At 45.1% G+C, this 27,447-nt stretch overlaps 1 protein-coding gene across 1 annotated transcript; it reads right to left on the bottom strand.

The window, feature by feature from the left end:
• Window positions 1–1,900: 1,900 nt before the first annotated feature.
• Window positions 1,901–26,691, bottom strand: HAL (histidine ammonia-lyase). The gene is made up of 20 exons (XM_065886973.1): window positions 26,443–26,691; window positions 25,494–25,554; window positions 25,360–25,387; window positions 24,944–25,018; window positions 24,779–24,851; window positions 24,620–24,686; window positions 24,289–24,326; window positions 23,324–23,449; window positions 20,795–20,934; window positions 18,831–18,878; window positions 18,031–18,178; window positions 16,972–17,067; window positions 16,816–16,874; window positions 15,389–15,469; window positions 12,911–12,976; window positions 12,669–12,834; window positions 10,027–10,161; window positions 6,154–6,262; window positions 6,002–6,071; window positions 1,901–3,568 (listed from the first exon to the last, which is right to left on the bottom strand). Exons 1-20 carry the CDS (start codon window positions 26,687–26,689, stop codon window positions 3,428–3,430), a joined length of 1,974 nt encoding a protein of 657 aa, XP_065743045.1. The 5' UTR covers window positions 26,690–26,691; the 3' UTR covers window positions 1,901–3,427.
• Window positions 26,692–27,447: the final 756 nt, after the last annotated feature.

Below are 27,447 nucleotides of genomic sequence, written 5' to 3'. Positions count from 1 at the left end.
AATAACTGCTGGAGAGGGTGTGGAGAAAAGGGAACCCTCTTGCACTGTTGGTCGGAATGTAAATTGATACAGCCACTGTGGAGAACAGTATGGAGGTTCCTTAAAAAACTACAAATAGAACTACCATACGACCCAGCAATCCCACTACTGGGCATATACCCTGAGAAAATCATAATTCAAAAAGAGTCATGTACCACAATGTTCATTGCAGCTCTGTTTACAATAGACAGGACATGGAAGCAACCTAAGTGTCCATCGACAGATGAATGGATAAAGAAGATGTGGCACATATATACAATGGAATATTACTCAGCCATAAAACAGAACGAAACTGAGTTATTTGTAGTGAGGTGGATGGACCTAGAGTCTGTCATACAGAGTGAAGTAAATATTCTCAGAAAGAGAAGAACAAATACATATGCTAACGCGTATATATGGAATCTAAAAAAAAAAGATGGTTCTGAAGAACCTAGGGGCAGGACAGGAATAAAGATGCAGACGTAGAGAATGGACTTGAGGACATGGGGAGGGGGAAGGGTAAGATGGGACGAAGTGAGAGAGAGGCATGGACATATATACACTACCAAATGTAAACTAGATGGCTAGTGGGAAGCAGCCGCATAGCACAGGGAGATCAGCTCCGTGCTTTGGTGCTTTGTGACCACCTAGAGGGGTGGGATAGGGAGGGTGAGAGGGAGACGCAAGAGGGAGGGGATATGAGGATATATGTGTACGTATAGCTGATTCACTTTGTTATACAGCAGAAACTAACACACCATTGTAAAGCAATTATACTCCAATAAAGTTGTTAAAAAAAAAAAATAAGGAAGCTCATTAGCTCCCCCTCGGAATTTCACAGGAAGGACAGGCTTCAGGAGTGGTTTACCCAGCCGCTCAGTAATCCTGAAGACCCAGATCCCCTCCCTCCCTCTGTTCTGTCCTCCAGTGTTGGTGGCGCCCCAAGGCCAGGTTCCCCCCGGTGTGGCTGACTCTCAGCAGCCAGAGGGGCTTTGTGCTTTCTCACTGGGGTCAAGCAGAAGAGGGAGAAAGCCTGGCTGTCACGGCTCTCAGGAGAGAAAGCGTTTTCTCAAGCCTGCAGTAAAATTCTTCTGTCTCATTGGCCCAAATTTCAACCTCCGCTGTCTCTTGAACTAATCACCCAGTAAAGGGAATGCGACCCCCTTGAGACGAACCAGGCCTGTGCCCTGAGCTGAAACGAATTTCCTCCAACTCTTTTTGTGGTTTTGTTTTTTGGTATAATTTCAGTGTTTCCATTTCATAAGTTAATACCTTCAACCAAAGTAAACCCCCAAATGCAAAATGATCATGCTATTCATGAGATAATTAGAAGGTTTAATAAAAAAGCTAATCATCCAGGGACCAGATTCAGAAAGGAGACGCAAGTTTAAAGTAGTAATGAAAAGTAGCTTCCTGGGAAGTTTTCAGGTTATGTGTGGAATTTCACGTATGCGGCAGACCGTGACAGCTACAGCCCCCAAACCACACGCCCACGCCCTTGTGTGTTACTCTCCCAAACTCACTTGGGCTCGATGCGTGACTTGCTTTGGGCAACAGGACATTAGCAAATGTGGCACAAAAGAAGCTTGAAAATCCCTTGCGCTTTGGGGTTTGCTCTGTGGCTGCCCCGAGAGAACAGGTGAAGAAGCCCAGGTGAGCTCACTGGGGCAGAAATCGTGATGCCTCCAGCTCTTCTGGGCTGCTCAAGGGGGAAGAGAGAGAATGTACACCGAATCAATCACATTTTCTAAAGACACTTTGTACCGTGTGAACATTCACTGACGAAATCTTTCAGAAATGTAATTAACTGCAGTTAGAATAACCTTTCCCTGACAAGGTGTTAAACTTTGTTATAAAAAAATCTAAGAATACAGCAATGACATAAGACAATTGAGACTTAGTTTATTCCACATTTACCTTGAAACTCCCTTGATGGCACAGTACAGAGCTGTGTAGAAAACTCAATGACAGAGGGCCCCGGAGGACCGCGCGGGCCTGTGGGAAACCAACCCGTCCCGTACCAGTGACGAACAGCCATCAGACCACTGGGTTTACTGACTCCACTGCAGCTCGTGGATAAGAATGAACAAACTTCATTTGTGTGTTTACATTTCAGCAAAGAACAGCATCAAGAACCACCTTTCGGCGAACAGTTTCCTCAGCACATTTTTCTTCACTGAATTTTGGTTTGCACTCCTGTCTCTACCTTTCCTGTGGACAGGCTGCAACCTAAGAGGAGACTCTACCGTGAAAAGGCTGTAATCAGGTAGGCAAGCTGGCAGGTGTGCCTGTCCTTTCCTTGACCAGCTGCCGTTGTTAGAGCCCTGGGGTCACATTCCGGCACTTGGAAAGCGCCTTGCTTATGTTTGCACAGAAGGGTGCAAAGTCACAGCTTCGGGAAGCCAAGAAGTCACGTGACCCATCCTTCATCGGGACAATCACACTTAAGCCTTTCCGGCAGGTTCTTTATCTTCTTTGGGGGGAGGGGAGGGAACAGATTGGGTAACATCCTAGGGCGCATCTGACCTTTGTCAACGGGGCCTTGTTTTAAGGATTACTCTTATAGAGAGGGGGTTGGTTAACTTCTGAACATCAGATTCCTTAGCTGTGAAATGAGGAGGCGCCTTAAGCTGGGTTATTACAAGAATGTGAATAGAGTACTAACACATGGTAAATTTAATAGCAATAACACTAACCTCCTACTCCAGTTTAAGCATCTGAATCCTTCTTCTGATATGTGTGGTGACATCTGATAAATATGAAATGCACGATTCATTGAGAACCACTCCCACAGCAATCTTTATATTCATTCCTTAACTCCTTTACACGGAACCTCTTCTTGACCTATTGACTATTCTTTAGTATGATTCCATGAGTGAAAGAAAAAGCAGCTTAAGAACTAATTATGACTTAAAAAGTGTTGTTTACAAAGACATATTAAGGAACATTCATCATAGCATGGTACAATCAGCCAAAGTTAACTAGCGGAGAGTTTGACAAAGCAAAAAAAAAAAACCCAAACAAACCCAAAACAAAACAAAAAGATTCACAAAAGTCTAACGTTTCTGGAAAACAATGCCCTCAATCTGTCTCAAGATTTGAGTTCATCTAATATTGAGTCAAAGGTCCATGCAGCTGTGGTCAGTCTTCTCACCCTTAGAGTGAGCGGCCTGTAGATTTCATTAAGAAACAAGAAAACTCCTATAATCTGGAAACACCAGCTGCATCTGTAACCAGTGCTAGATTTAGTAAATGTGATACTGTCACCAGCCTAACCAGAGCAGGTATTAGAACCGAACTAGATAATTGATTGATCCACCTGAGAAAGTTCTCAGGCCTCTCCTTCAGCATAATACTGTTTGCTGTTAAACTAAGTACCATCTGATCTGCTAATGCGTGACAAAGAGCATTAAACATCCTCAGACTCTGGGATTTTGGTCGATTTCTTGTGCAGAAATTCCAGTGAAAATGCTGTTGGAGAAACAGGTCTTGATTCCGGAACATGCTCCATTCTGTATTTTTCGATGTATGGTGCAGCCACTTCCCAAACCTGAAAGTCAAAGCGTTGACAACGTTGTTTTCACATGCCATTAAACATCAACTTCACGTGAGGTCAAAACATTATCTCTGACTTATCTCTGTGTTAACAGCAGCTGCTTGCTTGCTTTTATTATAAGCCATTTGACACATGATCTGTCAATGAGTCTTTGGTGGCTTTAACAGCTTTAAAAATACAAAGTCCAAAATGTTTCTAAAGTTACCATGAAGGTTTTCAGCTGCTTTACTCTTCTAAAGCAAAACAAGCCAGGAAACAAACGAAGCCTAGGGAATTCAGTGTGGATGGAATTAAGGAAAGTCGCTCAAGGATGGGACTGTGTGTTTTCTAAGGCAAGCCTTAAATGATAAGAGGCAGTGGATTTTCTCTTTGCTCTCTTTCCATGCCACACGCCCTCTGTTCTTTGGACCCTTGCTACTCAGAACGTGGCCCCTGGACCAGCAGCGTCAGCATCGCTTGGGACAAGTCAGAATGTCAGCCCCACTGCAGACCTACTGAGTCCGAGCCTGCACTTTAACAAGATCCCCTAGAAATTCATGTGCACTTAACAGTTTGAAAAGCACTGTTTCACAGCCTTGTTTAGTGTTTACCTCCACCCACGAACCTATTTCCTTTCAAGCATAACATCTTCTCAAACTAAAGTCCGGCTTTTCGTTTATATTATAGCTGCTTTTTATCTGGTTGGCCGCTGACAGGGAAGGAGCATTTCCTATTCTTTTGTATTACCTTAGAAAAGGTATTCTTTCAAAAGCTAGCCTCCTTGAAAAGATATCTGCCCCCCCAGGTTCACTGCACTATTTACAATAGCCAAGGCACGGAAGAAACCTAAGTGTCCATCAATGGATGAATGATACAGAAATTGTGAGACACACACACACACACACACACACACACACACACACACACACTGGAATTTTATTCAGCCCTAAAAAAAGAAGGAACTCTTGCCATTTGCAACAACACGGATGGATCCTGAGGGCATCATGTTAAGTGAAATAAGTCAGACAGAGAAAGACAAATATCGTACGATCTCACTTATATGTGGAATCTAAAAAAAAAAAAAAAAAATGAGCTCATAGATGCAGAGAACAGATCGGTAGTTGCCAGAGCAGGGGTTTGGGGGAGTGGGTGGAGGGGGTCAAAAGGTACAAAATTCCACTTATAACGTAGACAAATCCTGGAGATGTCATGTACAGCTTGGTGACTATAGTTAATAATACTGCACTGTATATTTGAAAGTTGCTAAGAGAATAGGTCTTAAAAGTTCTTACCACGAGAAGAAAACGGTAACTATGTGTGGTAGTGCATGGTAACTAGACGTACTGTGGTGACCATTTTGCAATATATGCAAATGTCAAATCATTATATTGCAAACTAATATAATGATACATGTCAATGATATTTCAATTAAAAAAAAGGCTGAGCTCTCACACACCTCTCTTCTAGCACCAAAGTTGGCAGCAAGCAAGGGAATTCCCCTCAAAGGGTACAGGGAACACTTTGAAATGACAGGGGTGAAGGTCAAAGGAAAACAATTGTTCCCCAAGAGCAGCGCAATGGTTCCAGGGGAAAATCAAGCAATTCTAGGGAACATGATACCTACAAATGAAAGGCTTAAAGAACTTTAAAACTACATTTTAAAAATGAGTCCGCATTCTAGGCATCTGTCCCTATCAGATGCGTCTGCAGTCAGTGTAGCCAGAGGGAAGAAGCAATAAAGAGACCCTGTATCTCACCCAGTGTGATGGGGCAGGACACACCAGTGCACTAGACACATCCAGATCCCTTTGAATAAAAACTCGGGAAATTTGTTTTCTCTTCAGGTCTATGCAGTCACTGAACCAGGTGGTGGTGGTGGCAATAGCATTACAGAAAGAGAATGTACTTTTTTTTTTTTTTCTGTACGCGGGCCTCTCACTGCTGTGGCCTCTCCCATTGCGGAGCACAGGCTCCGGACGCGCCGGCTCAGCGGCCATGGCTCACGGGCCCAGCCGCTCCGCGGCATGTGGGATCTTCCCGGACCGGGGCACGAACCCGTGTCCCCTGCATCGGCAGGCGGACTCTCAACCACTGCGCCACCAGGGAAGCCCGAGAATGTACTTTTAATAAGAGAGAACCTTCTTGATAGGGAGGAATCCATGAACCTTTCATCTCATTTTCTCCCCACAAATACTTGTCCCCAAATTCCATTTAAAATTCATTCCAGCTTCTAATCCTTAGATAGTCCATGTTTGGGTGCAACATGGGACACTTAAGAGTGTATCGAATAGTTTCTTAGTGACCTTGAAAGTTGCATGAGTACCTTTTGGTTCACTTCCAAGGAACAGCCAGAAAGCAAAAGAATATGAATGTTTTTCCACTCTCCACTCCCACTTTGCTTTCCCATAAGGACCCCAAACTAAGAACTAAGCCAAGTAGCCAATTTACCTTCTGCTCTATGAGCAGTCTGTGCGCTGCCTCAATGTCTGGGGCCATGAAGCGATCTTTTATCCAGGGCCTGCAGAGGCAGCACATCAAACCATGAGCCAGGGTTCAAAGTTCTAAAACTGTCACTTTCCAGGAATCTGTTCTGACTTTACCTTACAACTGAGCGCACCAGGTCATAGACCTTCTCCAGTGGAGTGGTAGTTTTCAAAGGGCGTAGAAACTCTATCCCTTGGCAGGCTGCAAGAAGCTCGATGGCCAGCACTGAAACAAGGAAGGACGAGGGGACGGCTGATTAGAGTCTGACTTCATGCTTGAGGGATATAAATCCCATGCAAGCTGACGGCCATCGCCAGCCAACTAACAGATGGTTGGTTCTCCCAGTCTATGGGTAGAATGAAGATCCCTTGGTATTTGGTTACCATCTTAAATGTGCTTTTCTAACCCCTTGTCTGCACCTTTAATGGTGAGAAAGGTAGGACTATCCAGGTAAATCAGCTTTCCCCTTCTCCCCTCAGCTAATCAAGATGGATGACCTGTTTCCTATTTCCACCTTTGTGTAAATTTTAATTTGTTTTCAGTCTTACTGTTCCCTACGGCCTGAAATACCTGGCAGATAAGACTTTCATCAAAGGATTGAAGGAGCCAGTGAATGAGCAGATGAGTCTTTGGTTGCCCTGGAACTAATTCTCCAATGTCTGTTTCAAACCTTCAAACTTAAAGGCTCCCAAATCCACTAAAACTGAAATTCTAGCCATTGGCATCTTGCCAACTTTAAGTTTCTTGATAAAACAATCTCTACACTGTCTTTTCCTAGCTATGAACGCTTATGGGATGTACCATACCTTGAGATCCACTCTGAATATTGAAATCTAAATCCCTCTACATTTGATAGAGTCTAATGAAGAATTTTTTATAGAAATATAATTCAAAATTAAACCACTTTGGGTTCTGTTATTTGCCAAGAAGTTAATTTAGAAGCTTAGAGGCCACTTAAGTGGTCTCTTGATCAGGCCACTTAAGTGGTTAACCAAAATGGAGTATTAAAAACATTTGACTTCTTGTCTTAAAATTTATAAAGCACATTCCAAACTCTGGTGAGTACAGACAGGTCACGATGGGAGAGGATGAAGTTACAGAAGCCATTAGGACCTGGAAGAAACTTCACATCTTCTAGTGCAGTCCCCTCACTTTACACGTAAGGAACTGGAAACTTTGAGAAGTAAAGCATCTAATTAAATAAGTGCTTACGCTTATTTCATAGAGCTGGAGCTCAAGATCAGAACTGGCTAACCTTCCCGATTCGCCCTCACCCACATGACACAAACCTGGCCTCTTGGTTGGAGACATGTGAGTAGGAAAATGGCAGATTTTGCTAGTGCATATAACAGACAGCTTCTTAGATGGGTTTGCAAGATAAACGTGATTACATGGCAGGAAAACCTTGAGTAACCGTCTCTCAGCATTCTGTTAACTGCTCTTCGTTGCTATTCACAACCATAAGCTCTCCCTGATGCCATCAGATGGGATTTAAAAACCACACACTTCATGGATACAGATGCAGAGGGTTCAGTGTATCTTGATTTACCTGGATTTTAAAAAATACGTTTCTCGTTTTTTTTGAAATAAGCTGATATTCAGTGGCCTAATAACCACCTTTGCCCTTCCCTTCCAAAAATTTAAATACACTTAATCTATCCTAAGAATCATGGAGATACCTTCTAGTTTCCCATGAATAGTTTCTTCACCTTAACAGAGTATGGGTCACATGAACTAAGACCAGCCTGAGCAAATAAGTAATAGTTCTACTTAGATATATTGCAAGGATGTTCTTAAAGTTTTCAAAACTGACGCTATTCATTTTATCGACATCTGAGGCTAACTTATACCTGTGTCCCTTCCACTAAGAAAAGACTGCTTCTCCTGACCTTACATCCCCTTCCTTCCCACCTCCCCACCATCCCCTGGCCTTGACTGAGGTCCGTGCTTGGGCTTCAGACTCTCTCTCACTCCTGATCTTTTTTGGACCGCCGCAGGGCATGCGGATCTTAGCTCCCCAGCCAGGGGGATGAACCCACGCCCCCTGCAGTGGAAGCGCCCAGTCTTAACCCCTGGACCGCCAGGGAAGTCCCCACACTGGGCTTTTTAAGCTCCTCCCTTTGAAAAGTTTTCCCTCCTTCCTCCAGTGGGCTGGTAACATTTCAGGTCTTCTTTTCCCCTGAGTGCAACCGCCTCTCTGTTCCTGGTATTCTTCTCACCTGACCTCCTGCAGCCGTCAGCTGCCTCCACGTAGAGGACTGCCCTTCATCATCCATCCCAGTTCTTTCCTGAGTGTGGGCATCTGTACATCATTGTGATGCATCCCAGAACAATTTATTTTGTGCACACACATCCCCTCTCCTTATTAAATACTGCTCGCCTCTTCCCAGTTTGCTGGCCCTATTCGTTTCAGGTCTTAATCTTAAATACTCCTTTGGAAATGCCTTTTCTTATCCCTTCAAACTAGGTCAGTTTCAGTTACAGCCTCCTATAACTCAATTCTTTAGTCAGAATTTTGTTAAGTGCTACAAAGAGTTGCCAAGTTGTTGTTCAATGTCTTCCTCTTTAGGTAGACTCTAATTCCCAAGAGGGCAGAGAATACCTCATTCACCACTTAATCCGCCGTGCTCAGTGATACATGCCTTTCCACCTGCACCAGGCCAGACAGGGAGGAGAAGGGAGTGATAGTAAAGGGTACAAGGTTTCTTTCTGGGTTGATGAACATGTTCTAGGGTTGACTGTGGTGTTGACTCACAACTCTGATATATTCACAACTCTACTAAAACCCACTGAATTGTACAATTTAGACGGGTGAATTGTATGGTATATGAATTATATGTCAACAGAGCTGTTACCAAAAAAAGAATACTCACCTCTCTCACATTTATCTTAAAATAGTGGTATTCTTTTGTTAGCCAATTGCCTCCAATACAGTTGCAAAAATTTAGGAATTTAGAGAACAGTGCCTAAAGGAAGGCAGTTTCTCTTTAAGAAACCAAACAAGCAGTGATTAAGAAGGCTGGAAGGGGTTGACTTAACAGGGCTCCACCTATGAACTCTCTTTGCTGAGAAGGCTCAGCGGCCATGGCTCACGGGCCCAGCCGCTCCGCGGCATGTGGGATCTTCCCGGGGTGCGGCACAAACCCATGTCCCCTGTATCGGCAGGCGGACTCTCAGCCACTGCGCCACCAGGGAAGCCCTCGTCAAGTCTTTAGGACCAACTGCAACACACAAGAAATGATGGGACAGAGAACAAAAGTACCACCACGAAGAAGCTCACAGGTAAATCCAGAATGTCAGTCTCTGTCAGAAAACTGACGTGGTTTTTAAACCAGTCAATGGCATGAATTTAAAAAAAAGGGAGAGGGGACTGTTGTAAATGAAAAGAAGCTTAAAACCTTGGCCACCAAATTTAAAAGGTGGGTCTTGAATCCTGATTTGAACAAACTGTAAAGACGTTGAGGTAATTTGGGAAAATTTGATACCAAGACTTATTGTTGATTTTTGTCGGATGTGATAATGGCATCATGGTGGATAAGGAAGTTTGTATTTGAGAGAGAAAGTATGCAGGAAGAAAACATGACAACAGGGATTTGCTTGAAAATAATTTGGGAAAAGTAAAAAAAAGAAAAAAAAATGAAGCAAATGTGTTAATTGTTGAATTAGAGTGAGGCATATGAAGGTTCCTGGTACTAATCTCTCCACTTCTGAATATGTTTTAAAATTTTCATATTAAATAAAAAAGCCAGCTGATGAACTGGCTTCGCCAGCAGGTGTGGTTCTTAATCTTCACTGAGCATCAGAACCACCTGGAGGGCTTGCTGAACCCAGCTTGTTCTGCTGTCTTTCCTAGGGTCTCTGATTCAGCAGGTCTGGGACAGGCCCTGAGTTCCCAGGTGATGCTGATCCTGCCAGTGGGGATCCCACTCTGAGGACCACTGGCGTATAGTTTATCAGGGAGGCCTGCGTCCCGGCCTGGCTGGGGTTACCTTGCTCCACGTGCTCAATGACCCTGAGGGCTTTCCTTGCTGCCCATCCTCCCATGGAGACATGGTCCTCCGTGGCGGCACTGGTGGAGAGAGAGTCCACGGACGAGGGGTGGCATAGGGCCTTGTTCTCAGAAACTGCAAGAGGCCAGAGAAGTTAAGTTAGGGACATACTTACGTATGTTCCTAATAGAAAACTTGCCAAAATGACACATGGCTTCCCAAAGTGCTCCTCTGCGTGGGATACCCTCTCCAGGAGCTCTTGGTCGTTAGCAAAGCACCAGGTGGTCCAAAGTTACTTTGGGAAAAGGAAGAAGGTTGGGTTTTTTGTTTTTTTTTTTCCCCAAAGTGAGAAGGACTCTAAAACTCTAGTGAGTTCTGAGATAAGACCGGGATGGGAACCCTCATATTACAAAGCCAAGTTGAAAACACTAGAAGCATTTAGCATGACATGAGACTCGGGATAAAAAAGGTGATGGTCATTTCCAGGTATTGGAGGACAATCTGATTATGTCACCAGAGGAGGTGGGATCAGAATTCGGGCGTGGTGTTTGGGGATTGAGGCTGGACCCACAGATCTTGAGCGAGAAGATTTACAGTTGAGACTGTTCAATGATGACATAAGTGGATGTACTGGGTTTAAGCAAGGGCTTGATGACTGCAGGGATGTCTTGGGGAGGTGGGGGGAAGTCTAGAGTTGGCCTAGGTTGCTGTCTCTCAAACTTTATCGTGCAAATGAATCACTGGGTCTTGTTAAAAGTGCAAATGTTGAGTTTTAGATGGGGGCTGATATTCTGCTGTTCTAACAGATTGCCGGTGATGGCTGTATTTTGGGCCAGAGGACCACACCTTAAGTAGCAAGAACCTAGATCACAGAGTTCCTTCTCCCCAGCTTCAGAAGCTGGGAAAGGTCAAACGCAAAGAGTCTTTTCCCCTCTTTTTTTGAACTTTGAGAGCAGCTCTGAGTGAAGCTGCAGTTCTTTTCTATGCTATAGGGGATCCTGAGGTAATATACTATAAACTATGGTGATCCACTCATCCTGGTTTGCCCAGAACTTTCAGGTTTCAGCACTGCAAGTCCTGGGCCCCTGAACCTGCTATGTGGATCACCTGGTTTGGTGGGGCTTGTTCAGAAACGTAACTTACAAGTGGCCAATAAAAGAAAACCACCAGTTTTATTACAATGAAAGCAAGCCGAGCAACTTCAGATGACAGCTAGGGCAGCTAAACACATCCAGACGAGGCTTCCCAAATTCATAACGCGTCTCTGAAAATCAATTACCACCCCCCATGTTAATGTGAGAAGTTGCTGCCCCTTAGAGGGATCTTTTAGTAAGGAGGTAAGTGAGTAAATAGAAAATACTGGACAGAAAATGAACTCAGTGGCTCTTTGTTGGCTGTGTTGAGTCTTAGTGTGAGACTTAACTGAGGAAGGGGTGAGTAGTAATAGTAACAACAACTAATATTAATTTAGTGCTCATGACACTCTAGGCACAGTTCTAAGGTATTCCACACATTCATTAATTTAATCCTCAAAACAGCCCCGTTGGGTAAACTTATCACCCCCATTTTACACAGGAGTAAACTGAGGGTCAACAGGATTAAAAGACTTGCTCCATATCACGCTGCTGGTAAATGGGCAGAGCTGGGATTCGGACCCAGAGTCTATGCTCTTATGAGCCACTATGCTATCTGGCCTCTTGGGTATGTTTGCCAGAAAAAATACCGGATGCCCAGTTAAATTCGAATTTCAGATTAAAAAAACAAATAATTTTTTAGTACCAGATAATATGCTGAATAATTCAAATTTAACTGGGCAGCCTGCATTTCTATTTGGCAACCATATTTTAGGATTACGTATCGATTAAAAAGAGATCCTCATTAAGTGAAGTGAGAGCACAGATTTGCAAGCCAAAATGCCTGGGTCTGAATTCTGCTTCTTACTAGCTGTGCAGTATTGAGTAGGTCACTTAACTTCTTGTATCTTCAAGTATTCATCTTTGAAATGGCGGAAATAATAGTACCTGCCTCTTGGTATTGTTTGACGATTGAGTAAATATAAGTGAAGCCCTTTGCACTTCCTTTGTGCCAGTCTTTATTCCGATGTTACTTCTCTGTCCCTTACAGTCTCGAGTCAGAAATCTGCTACATTAAAGCTCAATTTTCATCGAGGGCATCTTGCTTCTTATAAGCATTTTTGCATGTTGTAATCACATCCTTACGTTTTTAGTGGTTGGTATGTCTTACGGAATGTATCCAAACTTTAATCCTTTGGATCAGTTCAAGTTTCACCAGTAGCTATAAACATCTTTTGCTTTTTTCCTTCTGATAATCTTCAAATTGAGATTAGTGAAAAAACTACATAGATGAAGTTCACATGTGAAGTCACATTGCTTCCTACAGAGAAATCACGGAAACCTCCTTATTTACAACCTCATTAGCGTGTTATTATGTTTCAGTATAATGTTGCCTAGGTTTTATTTTATATTTTTTTTCTCTAAACCTGCTGCATTTGTATTGAGGACGCACATGATGAAGGTGGTGAAAACGTTAGATCTCAAAGACAAAATGTGACACTTGTAGGTGAAATGGAAAGGCCTTTAGGTGGATAGGCTTGCATTCTGGGCAAAGTGCAGTGTCCTTACCCAGGGCTGCAGCTGTGCAGTGGGCTATCATGAATCCAGAGTTCAGACCACCTTCAGCCACCAGGAAGGCAGGCAGCTCGCTGAGGGAGGGGTTGCAGAGCCTTTCAATTCTTCTTTCACTAATTGCAGCAAGTTCATGGACGCCAATGGCCAAATAGTCCAGGGCCTGAAAGAGTGTCTCGATTCAGTCGGCCTGTATTAGAATATGCTTTCGGGGTCAGGAGCAATTCTAAATAGCTTACTTTGGCTGGATATTCACCGTGGAAGTTTCCTCCAGAAACAGTCTCTCCCCTGCTGGCAAAGACCATCTTTCAAAATAAGTTAAGGCTTTCACATAACACTTGGTGATCACTTCAAGTATAACTCTTTCCCCAGTTGCTCATTTCTAACATTGAGGTGGTAGCCCTTGTACAGAGGTAGGGTGGAGAGAAGGAGAGTCTTTCCACAGGCAGGTGTTGACATGAAGGGGTACAAAGGTAAACAGAACAAAAGAAAAACCTTAAAGATGATTGTGTCCACCCAACTGGGGGTCAAAGAAACATGAAGCATGAAATGATGTTTTCTCTTGGGATGAGAGATCCTCAAGCACCATAATATTACTAATCTGGTGGTCTGTACTTGCCCTCAAAAAGTTTATAACCTGAAACTAAGAACAGAGATCAGGACACCAGTTTAAAAGCAAATTCTGTTTCTTCAATGGGCACTGCGAGCTTGTACTCCATCGAAGAACCTGCTGAACGGAAGATTTTGCTGAAGAGTAACCACCAAACTGTTGGAACAATCAGTTCTGAGAAAACTTTCAAACCTTCTCCTCACTGATCCTGGGGCAGTGTTCACAGCAAATGGCGGCCAGGAGGTCATTGCAAACCCACTTAAGTCAGTGGCAACTTTGGACTCACCGAACATTAAGACTCTCAGGGATCTTTCCACTCCATCATGTATTTTACTTAAGTCAACAGGAACCCTGACAGAGGCAGCGAAAGACTTTCCAAAGAGCTAATTTTCACCTACTGGACTAAAGACTATTCACAACCTATTAACTAGGAACTCAATCTGTGTAGGAAAGGTTCTGACTTCCAAAGAGGTACAGGTGCATGTGTTACTTAAGTTTGGAATTGCCCTTTTCTGTGCATATAACTGTGAGCCTCTTAGACCTAGCTCCTGCCTTTTCCATGGACCCGCCCCCAACGACAGGCCTTGGTTTTCTCTGAATCCTCAGAGCAAGTGATCTCTGCACCAATTTACAACTTAAGCAACATCTATTGTTCTCTAGTTGTTCCAAATTTGTTTGTTGGCTACTAGGTTATAGCAATTAGAAGTTTACTCCTATAAACTATGTAATAGATGGTCTACATATGCAACAGAAGATTGAGAAAAATATTCTTTTGGGTAACACCAGTATTGCTGGAGAACTGCCAAATATTAGCCCACTGGAAATTCATCCACAATTAAGAATCTTTCACTGAGAAAGTAAAGGACTTTCGGCTGAAATTTTTGCTGAGGCAAGTGGTGGGGGAAGAATTTAGCAGGGAATGATCCTCCCTCCCTTGGCCAGTAATTTAATGGTCTTTTTGTTTATTTGTTTTGCTTTTTATTACTCTGTAAGATACCCTTTCAAGTCTAAATTATGTAAGTGTAGAATGGATACCTCTGCTCTACAGTGTAAGAAATAAGAGATGAGAGAAGAATGCACAGAGTTCATGAGAGCTACTTCTCCATTTGGGGGTGGATGGTGTTGAGGAGGGTTAGTGAGTTGAGGGGTGTTTAGCTTGGGTCTGACTTAACTGTAAAACAACCTGAGAGGACATAAAATGCACATCCTGAAGTAAGCTTGTCAGAGAAGCCACATTGAAAAGGTCTAGTGAGAAACCTTATACAGCTGCTCTCTGCTAGCCCGGGCTGTGCAAGGCTTTTAGGGCTTACTTTCTCCAATGTTAAGAACTGAGGCAGATGTGGGGTAGGAGAAATAGATTCCTAAGGGGTTGGATGGTCTTCAAAGGCAGTATTGTCTCTGTGAAGACTTTGCCTGTGTGCCTCCTGCCCGATCACATTGACTTCTGGGGGAACTAAGCCATCACAGAACCTTCCATAACAAAAACGAGATGACGCTGAGATACCCACACCGTGAAGGGAAAGAAGGGCTCCATCCTTGAGAGACGGAAGCATTGTTACTCTTTGTACAAATATGGGAACACTGATTTGAATAAACTCCATGTCAGAAATAAACTCAGGATGAGGAAAGCCATAACTCTTTGATCAATTCTTAGGTAAGTGTTAAAAGGTTGCCTCTGTTTAGTGCACCATGGTATCACTAGCCCTAGGAAGGCTCACATAAATGCCATCCTACCCAGGGTCTCTACAATCACACTTGTGATGTAGATCTTCATCCTTCTACCAACAACCTCAGCAGTGGGTTTTAGGGAAGAGGTCTTCGTGAAACTCTGCACCCAATGTTGGAAATACCCCCTTTAATCTTTCATCTGTCAGTTTTGGAAGCACAGCACGTTAGACTCTGAACCTGAGACTAGGTTCACAGATCTGCCTCTGACACTTATCAGCTTGGCTCTAGAGCAAGGCATTTAACCTCGGAGCCCAAGTACGTAGTCTATGAAACGGAGCAACAGAGAGGCTACACAAAACGATCACTTAGATCTTATAAAGATCTTAAAATGACCAGCTGGAATTCTATAATCACAGCTTAGTAAACCATCAAAAGATACAGGATTATCTGTAGCACTGTTAATTTCTGTGGTAATGATGTTCTTCACAAATGCTATTGTGTCGTTCACCACACCGTGGATCTAAAAGACAAGATCAAATGAGCTAATACATGGAAGACACTGATAATGGTCCCTGTCACATAGTCTGATATTCTTATTAGAATAGCAAGAACATTTAAACTGGGATTTATTCTTACTGTGGAGCTAATTTGGCAATTCTTCCCCATAGACATTTTCAGTCTAGCTAAGCTAGAACAGAACTTGCTGAGAACAAGGAAAAGAGGGTATTTATGCTAGGGAGGACTCTTTAGTACCCTACAGATTGGAACTTGGTACAACCTGAAATTTTTTTTTTTGCGATATGCGGGCCTCTCACCATTGTGGCCTCTCCCACTGTGGAGCACAGGCTCCGGCCGCACAGGCTCAGCGGCCATGGCTTACGGGCCCAGCCGCTCCGTGGCATGTGGGATCCTCCCGGACCGGGGCACGAACCCGCCTCCCCTGCATCGGCAGGCGGACTCTCAACCACTGCGCCACCAGGGAAGTCCCCAACCTGAAATATTGTCTCACTCTTGAGATGCACGTTAGTCCGTCACTTAACTGCCATTTGCAGATGAGTTGGAACGTCTGCAGTGTAGGTTGCCTCATGCCAACCCAGGTCATCTGCATTTTATACTTAAAGTTATGACTCACAGATTCATTTATAATGGTTTATGTCTGCCTATTAAATGCCGATAAGATCTAACCATGGATATGCCCTTGAACTGTGGTTAGATTTTCCCATGAACGTTCCTGGCAGACTGGTTCTAGTTCTGTCTAACAGGTAGAGCCAGTAAAACTCCATTAACTGGTTAGGATGATACTATTACTAAGAAGTTTTTAAAGTTAGGGCACTAAACCAAAACAACAAGCTGTCCGTCGGACTTCTCTACACGGGGGTTGAGCAAAGTAATTCAAAGGGAAACGCAGCTTACCATATGGAACAGAAACTTTACGATAATTGGAAAGTGGAATTATTACATAGATATCATTTTTAATAGAGGCAGTAATGAAATCTGGACTACCATTGACCATTACATGATTTTCTAACACCTTCCTCTCTTTTTTTTTTTTTTTTTTAAACATCTTTATTGGGGTATAATTGCTTTACAATGGTGTGTTAGTTTCTGCTTTATAACAAAGTGAATCAGCTATACATATACATATGTTCCCATATGTCTTCCCTCTTGCGTCTCCCTCCCTCCCACTCTCCCCATCCCACCCTTCCAGGCTGTCACAAAGCACCGAGCTAATATCCCTGTGCCTTGCGGCTGCTTCCCCCCAGCTATCTACCTTACTACGTTTGTTAGTACCACCTTCCTCTCTTTCTATTCCCCACCCCGACAAACTGGGGGAAAGAATAGAAACTTGTTAGCTTTTTTGTTTACCTGTGGACAGCAGCGCAAGGTGTAAGCGTCCTGAACACGATCACAGAACCTGTGACTTTCTGTGGAAAAGATACAGGGATGGCAGGGGGCATGTTAGCAGTTCTTTCCAATAATTTCCAAAGGCAAATAAGCTCACTCACATAGGCACGCCCAGACCTGCTATTTCAGATGGGTGGTGATCTGAGTCCAAGAGGGACCGAAACCGAAAAGCGACTTCAACTTGCCCACGATGAGGGCGAACAGCGTGAATGTCTAGAATTGATGAAAGAAGAAAAGTCTGAGCAATTCTTATATTGAATGAACTACCATCGCTGGAACAGAACCATCCACTGTGCTGACACAGCCCTCAAAAGTCCAGGGGTCCTTAACCATAACTCAGGATTAGAAACTTAACTCCAAAGCAAGATTTTCCTTATGGACTTTATTCTTTCTACTTTAAATATCTGAGTGCAAACTATGTGTTGAGATCTCTGGGAATTCAACTCAAGACACTGGGCCTACCCTAAAAAGATTTAGGCCCATAATGGAAGGGAGCTCAATAGTGGCCTAATTTAACTAAGTCATTTTTAGATAGTTTTTTTGGTCCTACTACATATAAGAGTAGGAAGTCTTTCCAAGTCATTATTTTCTAGAAAAGCTACCACGTCTACAGTTTTTCTCTCCCGATTTTCAAGTGGGGATCAGTGCTAATCCTACTCTAGCTCTCAAATCCTGCCCATAGATTCTTAAGACAACATGTAGTTTTTTTTTTTTTGCGTTATGCGGGCCTCTCACTGTTGTGGCCTCTCCCATTGCGGAGCACTGGCTCCAGATACGCAGGCTCAGCGGCCCAGCCGCTCCACATGTGGGATCCTCCTGGACCGGGGCACGAACCCGCGTCCCCTGCATCGGCAGGCAGACTCTCAACCACCGCGCCACCAGGGAAGCCCAACAACATGTAGTTTGATGGGAGTCAGAGCTGGTGATCTGGGGCAGGTCACTTAACCCTCTGGGTCAGCATTTGTCTGTGAAACACGGTCGTTTCAAGGGTCAAGTGTGACGTAACTTAGATGAAGCTGCAGCAGTCCTACGAAGGCACAGGCACTTGGATTTTCTTCTTCCCTACCATCTACCCCCACCACTCCTGCGTCTGAACACCTTGACCAGCCTCCCCTCCCCCCCTGCACCCGAGCTCTGCCTGAATGAATAGCAAACCAACGGAAGAGCCATGCTGACCAGTATCGAAGGCTTTGGTGGTGCCCTTCAACACCTCGAGGGTCAAGGACGCCACTATGTCAGCCTGCCGAGCAATGGCACTGGCTCTCTCCACAGCTTCACAGCCCAGGGAGGTGATCATCTGCGTCCCGTTGATGAGCGCCAGACCCTTTGTGGAAGGGGAGAGAAGTTTCCAAACGCTGTTTGTTGTAACAAGTGTATGTGCAAGTTGATTTCATATCTTTTGCTTTCATAAGAGAAAAGTTAGCCTGTCAGTTGAATGACGTTGATCCATGGTTTCTAAAGTGCAGGGCAGTAATGCTTATTTAAGTATGCAAGGATGAAGTGCCATCACATGTGAGATCATTAGTATAAATCTAGCAAATGGAATCGCTGTTAAGTATCCCTGTCATTAAGGCAGCAGTGGTGCTCCAATGTAGATGGCATATCAAATCTTTAGCTCTTAATTATGCTGCATTTCTTCTTCAACTTCTCATCATTATAGACAAGACTCCTTGAAAAATTTCTGGTCCGAGACTCTTGGCTTAGAGCATCCCAAGGGATGTTGGCTTACAGCATCTCTTAGGGGTCCTTAGAGATCCTGATTTGAAGTTTAAGTTCTTCTGTAAAAGAACCCCTAGGCATCTGTGGCCTGAAGAGTCTCTTCAGTGCTTATGGCAGAGCCCTTTCTTCAGTGCCCAACTTAAGCAAACATGGGAGCTAGGTTTATTTTAAGAAACCAGTGAGGCCGATATTAAGACTGAAAATAGCTATTAAGTAAAGATTTGTTAAAGCGAACAAATTTTCCTTAATCTCCTTACCTCTTTTGGCTTCAAAACAATTGGTTTCAATCCGTGAGCTGCCAGGACCTGTAGAATGATTTAAAAGGTAAAAATGGGTATCAAATGAAATACCAGCATATCTCTAATTTCATGTGGAATCCAATAAAAGGCTTTTTAAGTCCAAAGGTCTGTCTTATAAAAGATTAGACCTACGTGAATTGGTTCTGTTTATCTTCGCTGGTCTATCCTCTAGTTCCGTTCTTTAGTCTGCAAGCAGACTTAGCTTTCGAGTAATTTTTGTACCTACATCAGGGGCTAGTGTCTACAAAATCAGCCCTGAATGTTGGTTTCTAGGTCCTTTGCATTCAGTTTCCACTTTAGTGATTCACTTTTTTTTTTTTTTTTTTTTACTGCTGCTTCCTGAGCAGAGGTACATCCAGATGCACGTGTGCTAAGGCTGAGCTCCAAACTCTGTCCACATTCCCTGGCCTCCAGAGCTTGACCTGAAAAGTCCTCCACCCTTGTCCTACTTGTCTGAACACTAGCAGAGCCTCAGAGCAGGGCTTCTCACTTGTATGGCAAATGTGTGAGCACCGGTGAAGAGGGACTTATGGGCCCGAGAGATGGACACAGAATCCTGAGGGGAAATGGGCAGAATGATCTTCCCCTGAAATAAAAGAAGTGAAAGCAATCACTAGGTTAAGGTCCCTCTAGGGGAGAAGGAAGACACAGAGGCAGGACCACTGACTCCGTCAGTTTCACAAGCTTATTAGAATATCTATCACATGATTAACTCTGTCCCAGGAGTGGGGCTGAGGGTAGGAAAAATGGAGACAGACAAGCTCAAGGGCAAGCACAGTCATAGTATGTTAAGTGTAACAGGAGGTAGGAAGTGGGTAGGGTTCCGTGGAAAATAATCACATAAGATGCTGGGAGGGCACAAAGGAAGGGCAAAAGGGACTTGACGGGGTGGGCCTATAGGGAAAAGAACCAGAAGAGCAGAGAGGGAAGTTTCTCACAGGACTTATCAGAAGCAGGAAGAGAAGAAGGGACATGGCTGGTCCCTCTGCCTAGGACACAGGGCACTCCAGCCGCAGGCCACCTCTCGCTTCTGTGATGTACAGTGTTGCTGGGGAAGGATTTGGCTGGGGCGTGTGGATATGACAAGCAAGACTCTTGTAAGCCACTTTAATTTTAGACATCACCCTGAGGGCAGTGAGAAGCATTGCACGTTTTGGCCAGGACACGCCTGGATTTGCTCAGTGAAGGTGGTTGTGGGAACACTGTACATAGAGAAGTAATGAAGACCAGTCTGCATAGAAGGAAGGTGATGTAGAACCCAAACTCCCGAAGGACTATCTGTTCCCTTAACTTCTTCCTCCTTGGTCCTCTGCCCCTTCAGTTACTGTTAGGGGACCTCCCAGCAAGAGATCAGAGACGACACTTCAAACAGTTCTTGGGGCTGCTCTGATGAATTTGGAGATGAATGAAGAAAAGATTAAAGCTTTATCAAAAACAAGCCTTTCTGATTGGCCACCAGATGAGCGCTTGCGGGGGGAGGGGGGAGTGGAGCCTCCTTTCCAGAGGTTATAAGTCAGTGCTATGATCCGCAGCTCTGTACCTATTAGACCAGCAAGTAAATAAACCTGCAACAACACGTGACCTCCTGGACAGGCACTGGAAATGTTTTAGATGCAGAATAAATTCCCGCAATTAACACTGGCTGCTGTACCTTTTTACCAAGGTGATCACCAAGTCCAGAAGGTTGACAGTTGCACATGGAAGCAAAGAGCCTTACCTAGTTTGACATCTGTACTGCGCTAAGGCTGAGCTCCTGATGCTGTTCACGCTTCTAAGCTTCGGTTGTCACAGCCATAGTATAGGGATAACATTGGCTCCCTTGTTGGGCTGCTGTAAGGATGGAGTGCTAGAAAGCATGCAAGTACACCTGGTGTCCAGCCTCGGGAAATTACTGCAGGTGGAAGCTGTTATTAAAATCTTACGTATTTAGCGTCAGCCCAGCCACTCTTCGGAGACCACATCTTCCCTTCCCCAATTAGCCCGAGAGCAAGATGAGAGAGTGGGGCCAGGTCTCCACTGGCACCAACAGTTCCTTTCTCTGGAACATAGGGCAGGCAGGAGGCTGGGAGAGAAGGAGGCACCGGTTACTTCAAGAGTACTTCGTTCTGGCCATCCTCGCTTTAGGGAAAGACAATTCCTCAAGCACAACTAATGCTTAAGGGACCTGGCTGAACTGCTATAGAAAGAAAAAGGAGAGGGGGAGAAAGAGAGAAAGAAAGGCAGGGAAGAGAGAAAGGAGGGAAGGAAGGAGGACCCTCCCTGGAGCAAAGCTTTCTCTGTAAGCCACTTTAAGTTTAGACTTTATCCTAAGGACGACGGGAAGCGTTACAGGTTTTAGCCAGGACATGCTCGGATATGCTGTGTGGAGGGGTTGGGAGAACACTGTACATAAAGAATTAAGATCAGACTGCATGGAAGAAAGGTGATCTGGAACCTGTACCCCCATAATGACTACCTCTTCCCTTAACTTCTTCCTTCTCCTTGGTCCTCTGCCCCTTTGTTTACTGTTACTGTACATGTTCTAATCTGACATAGAAATTTCTAGAAATTCTAGCAATGTATCTTAAAGATGTATCAGGAGCTAGCTGTTATTCTTTGCTGCCTTATTTCTAAGAACATAAAGTTGAAAATGATCCAAATAGGAATTAAGAGACTTTCATAGGACTGATTGGTGTATGTAGCCATTAAAAACTATTGGAGGGCTTCCCTGGTGGCACAGTGGTTGAGAGTCCGCCTGCTGATGCGGGGGACACGGGTTCATGCCCCGGTCTGGGAAGATCCCACACGCCGCGGAGCGGCTGGGCCCGTGAGCCATGGCCGCTGAGCCTGCGCGTCCGGAGCCTGTGCTCCACAACAGGAGAGGCCACAACAGTGAGAGGCCCATGTACCTCAAAAAAACCACAAAAAACCAAAAACTGTTGGAGAATGTTTGAAAACATGTAAAGGTTTACATTAGGAAAGTAATACAGGGACTTCCCCGGCGGTCCAGTGGTTAAGACTTCACCTTCCAATGCAGGGAGTGCGGGTTCGATCCCTGGTCGGGGAACTAAGATTCCCCCATGCCTCGCGGCCAAAAAACCAAAACATAAAACAGAAGCAATATTGTAACAAATTCAATAGAGACTTAAAAAAAATACATTAAAAAAAAGTAATACAAATTGTTCTAGAAAGATAAGGTGCACCAGGTTTTTAACCAGGGTTCTCTGGGGAGGTAAAGTCATAGTCAATTTGCTCTCTTCTCTTCTGCCCAATTCCTGGTCACCCAGTCTGCCACCTCACCAGCACTTATACATGGACGTGTACTGTTTTGGAGGAAATTCCCATTAAGTTACTCAAAAAGGAGGCGACATTTCCAAGGTAAACTCAGACTACTGATAGCAGTTTTTTTTCCAACTGCTATGTAATGTCAGTAAGATAAAGCAGTGCCACCCACAGGTCAGCTTCCAGGTCATAGTTCACCCTGGGGAATTCTCGGAACTCACCCATAAAGCACAGGTGGGTTCACGGCGAAGGTGCCCTGTCTGGGATTTTAGGCTTATGGTTGGGCAGACTGGGTGGGAGTAGAAGTAGGTGTTGAATCACTGCTGGTTGGTTCAGCACAGCCTTGTATACTACATATTGTTCATTCAATTGCTATTCACTGATTGGCATATCACATTTAGAGGTCACTTGTGCCTATAGCACAGAAAATCTAGCATGTGCTTTGCTCTATGTGACTGCCCAGCCCTGCTTTTCCTCCCTCTCCTTCACCCCAAAGAGTCCTCGAGTTTCCACTGACCTAGAATGTTTATCCTTATTTGTGGGAAGGGACAATGGCCTCCCACGCATGTCAAATCTCATCTCCACACTAGAATTATCCCAAGAAGCGAGCTCCAAAGAGTTGAACTGCCTCCTATCTTGGCACTAGACAGCTTCCTGATCACAAGCAAGTCTTTCATCTCCATATTTCTGTTCTACCTTTGTAAGAGACGGAATTTCAGTTATTCAAGTCTGGCTATCCCACCCCCTGGGGAGCATGAAGATTTCAGATTCCCAGGCACCAACCAGAACTACTGAATCCGTCTTTGGGGTGGACATCCAGGAATCGTTATGTTTCCCAGATGATTTGATGCAACTTCTCTAACCACATTCAAACACCACTGAATCCAAGGTTGTCTCCAGCCCTGAACTTAAGGCCAGACTTAAGGGGCTTATTCTAGTCTTAAAGATACCAAATGCTAAGTGAAGGCTGATAGAGAATGGGTGAAAGTCCACAGGAGAAAGAGTCTCTGCCTCACTCCTACCTTGCACCCCCATCTAGCTAACCTCCTTCTTGCCAAGCTCATTTTCCACTCATCTCCATTAGTTTATGTCTTCTTTTCTCACCAGTTTCTCACCACCCCATCAATCAAGTCTACCTGTGGTACACACACAGCCTCATCGGAGGGTCAGTTGGGTATCTGTTGCATTACCATTAAATACTTCGATAACTTGTTTGAGAGTCTCCAGGGAAATGCCACTGTATCCTTTGGCTAAGACATTGATCCTTAAAGCCAAGAGCATCCGACATCTCTCAGGGATTAGTGGCTTCCCAACACCTACAAAACAGAATTGACGTTTTCTCCAAGAAAAACAAAATTTTTTCCTTCTCCCAGCCGTCTCCATCTAAAATTTCTCGCCACATCTTGGCTTAGATACTTGCATTACTTTCTCTCCTGATTCTCTTGCTTCTTCAAGTCTCATCTTCCAGACAGATATGAGAATCCAGTTTTGCCTTCTCACTTGCCCTTCTTGGAAGCGTCAGTGAACGCCCCGCCCTCCTCAATACCCTTAGAATAGCGTCTGGACTCCTCAGCAGAAGCTCTCTTGCAGTCTGATGGGATTCTTGACAGACTTTCCCGTCTCACCTCGTCCCGAACAACTCCTCCCTCAGTTCCAGCCTTAATTTCGTCCCCTGACTGCATCACTCTCTTGGCACGACGGTATTCACGCTCCCATGCCAACCCCATCCTTTCACCTGGCCCATTCCTGTTTCTGAGATTCAGTTGAAAGGCGGTCTTGTGTGATGCTTTCTGCTCCCCCCCCCCACCGCCCCACCCCGGTAGCAGAATTGGCACCTACTCCTTGGAATCCGCTAGCTTCTGGACGCTGTTAAAGGATGCCTGACACTGTGCTACGCGGTCGTCCGGGTACTGGTTCCAGGGCCCCCAACCCAACCCCCCTGCAGATACCAAAATCTCCGGATGTTCAAGTCCCTTATATAAAGTGAGGTAGTACAGTCGGCCCTCAGGATCTCCGGGTTCCTCATCTGTGGATTCAGCCAACATTCCAGGCTGCTTGAATCTGGGAATGCAGAACCCGGAGATACCGAGGACCGACTGCACTTCATTCAAATCCAACAAGATCTAGGAGGCACTGAATGTTTGGAGTGAGTTACCTGAAGAATGTGAACGTACTAGGTTGACCTGGAGCTCCCTGGAAGAGAAAGAGAAAAAAACCCTCTTAGATACCTCACCGTGAAAGTGTTCCCTCAGCTGGGAACATAGTTAAGTCTTTGGAGGGACAGAATAGGCATGATGGGGCACTGGAAGAAACCAGCAAGTCTGTGTTTTCTATATCAACTCATGTGTGAGTTAATCCGAGCCTCACCCTCCTTATCTGTAAATTGGGGCAAATGTTAATTATTTCTGTTGTTGAACGAAATCTCCAAAATGAGAATAAGTGGCATGTGACTGTGTGTGTGTTTGGTGGGGAGGAATCAAACTTACTCTAGTTTACTGACAGGAATTACAGTTCTGGCAAATTTCCCAAAACCTGTAGTAATGCCGTAAACAACTAGAATAAAAACCAGACGTTATACAGTTAGACACAGGCGGCATCTTTTAAGCCTATAAAAAGAACTGCGTAATACAAAGAGAAAAGGATACCAGTTTTTTCTTTCACGATGCTTTCTATGACTTCCCTGGAGTTTTGCACCTTCTTTTCAGCAGTGGGGGTGAGCTAGGAAAACATTGGTCAGAGCTGAACACGTCAAAGATTTACACGTGCCGCAGAAAAGGTCAGAGGATGTCCTTCCCCTCCCTCCAGCATACCTTGATTTTGTAGTGTCCCTTGCCCAAGTTGACCAGATCCTCTGTGGTCAGGCTGTCCCCATCTAAGGCAATGTACTGCACAAAAGAAGGGAATCTCCGTGAGTACAAACAGCTTAGTCGCTCAAACAAAAGAGTAGGGAATCTTGAAGCAGAATTAAGCTCTGACCCGTCAGAGATTTTATCACTGCTATCAAACACTCATGTGCTAGTTACAAAGACAGCTTGCTGAAGAGGAGGTTGAGGAAGGAAAATTAGAAGTGGAAAAGCATAATGCCTTTCCCTATTACACAGAGCTGGATAAAGCCCTGTCCTCACTGATGGTGCCTGGTCATATATTTTGCTAGCCCTCCCCCTCCTTAAATGAGGGGTGGGGGGACTTAATTTTCTTAAAAAAAAGGAAGTGGTTTGAAACTTACCTTTTCGGGTTCCCGGTATTTGCTGTATCTGTAGCCAGGTAAAGGAAAATGCTGGGTAGTGTGGAAAAGCCCCTGCCCCATCATTGGTAACAGTAGCCCCCAGAGCAGACCAACAAGCCTGCAGGAAAGGATACAGGTAAACTCCTTCTGGTTGCGATGGAATGAAGTCGGAAGACATGGCATCCCCTTCTATAACTGAAACAAGGATGCAAGAGAGACCCCTTAGGGATCACAGTGGAGAGCCACTTTTGGTGTTACTGGTAAACCAAGCAAAGGGCTCTTCAACTGCCTTCGGAATTCTACAGAAATGGCTGCTTTAAAATGACTTCTCATGCTTTAAAATTTACAAAGGAGGAGAGCAAAAGGCAGAGATGTAGGCGCCAGGCATGCACGAAAGGGTTTAAATCAAAGTTCAAGATCCAGCCCCACCTCCATCCCCATCACCAGCTTTATTTTGTTTTAAATCTATTGTTTTAATATTTAAAATATATTTAAAATTTAAATCTATGGGATTTTTTTTGTTTTTGTTTTGCGGCATGCGGGCCTCTCACTGTTGTGGCCTCTCCCGTTGCGGAGCACAGGCTCCGGACGCGCAGGCCCAGCAGCCATGGCTCACGGGCCCAGCCGCTCCACGGCATGTGGGATCCTCCCAGACCGGGGCACGAAGCCGTGTCCCCTGCATCGGCAGGCGGACCCTCAACCACTGCGCCACCATGGAAGCTATCAAACTTTTGTTTGATAGTTTCATTAAACAAAATAGATTTAATTTTGTTTTAAATCTATGCTACTGGTCTCCAGTCTGGTGAGGTTCTTTTGAAGGGCAAAGGGATTTTCAAAATGATTCGGTAACTGCAAAAGGCTTCAGCCCTGCGGTCTTGAGTTCAAATCTAGTCTTTGCTACTAGTAAGAAGTCTCCTCCTTTCCGAGTCGGCTGCCTCGTTGTAAAAGGTGGATAAGACTCCTGCCTTCCCCGCAGGGCTGTGCGAGAATCCTTTCCCCGTCCCCGCCCCCCCACAACTGGGGAGGACAAGGGACCGTCCCTCCCGGCCGAGTGATTCGCACCCCTTCCCTCCGGCCACTCACCCACTTCCACGAACTCGTTGTCCTCCAGGGCCACCTCCAGCGGGTCCTCGTGGTCCAGCAGGCCCAGGCCCTTGCAGCGGCGCACGAGGAAGCTCACATTGTCCACCGAGGCGAAGCCACCATTGTCTGGCTTGTTCTTGATGTACCTCCGCACGGCCTCCCGGCCCAGCCAGCCCACCGTGAGCTGTGCATCCTGGCAGGGCACCGCCAGCCACTCTCCGCGCACGTGCACCGTATACCTGGGCATGGTCGTCCGCTGGCGACAGTCACCGGGAGGGGAGAGTTTTATCCGGGAATGACTACCGAGGTGTGGTTGATAGGGAGAAGTGGGATGGGCTTTCAAAACACGCCCCCTCCTTTGCCTTTACTCATTCACGCATTGGACAAATATTTATTGAGCGCCCCACGGTGTCCCTTTGATTTTTTGGCAGCTGAGCGAGGGGCAGGAGAGTGGGATGCAGGCCGCCTTTCCACCTGCCCTCCAGGTCTGCTGCCAGCAAGGCCTGGGTTCTCCCGCCCTCGGGTCCTAGAGACTGCCGACCCTGCTGCTGGCCCTGTCTCCGAAGGGGCCCTGATTCCTCCCTCCCCTGGTCTCTGTCTGCGTTCTCCTCCATGAAGGGCAGCTTATAAACACCATGTTCCTGTCTTTATCTGGAATTACTCAACTGTAAAATGCTCTTCACTGGCCAACTGTGACACCAGGGAGTGTGGCAATCTTCATGCATTTGTTTATTCCCAAATACGTGTTGAGCAACTCCGCCCTTACCACTATGAAGGTTTTCTGAAGCTGTCCCTCCACAAAGGGAGAGGGCAAGGCCAGAGATCATTTTCACAACTAAAGGTCACCATTTTGGTGACAGCCACTGCGCTTGGACTCCAGCTCCACTGCTTATTAGCCTGGAGCAGTAAGTTATTGATTAGCCTCTGTTTCCTCATCAAAAGGCAAAGGGGCTAATTTCCTCACTGCAGTGTTTGCAGTATCTACCTGGGATCAGATCCTGGTCC

This window comes from Phocoena phocoena, chromosome 11 (assembly GCF_963924675.1).
Source record: "Phocoena phocoena chromosome 11, mPhoPho1.1, whole genome shotgun sequence".
Lineage (NCBI taxonomy): Eukaryota > Metazoa > Chordata > Mammalia > Artiodactyla > Phocoenidae > Phocoena > Phocoena phocoena.
Note: the sequence above shows the minus strand (reverse complement) of the source record. Positions and strands in the feature narration are given on the sequence as shown.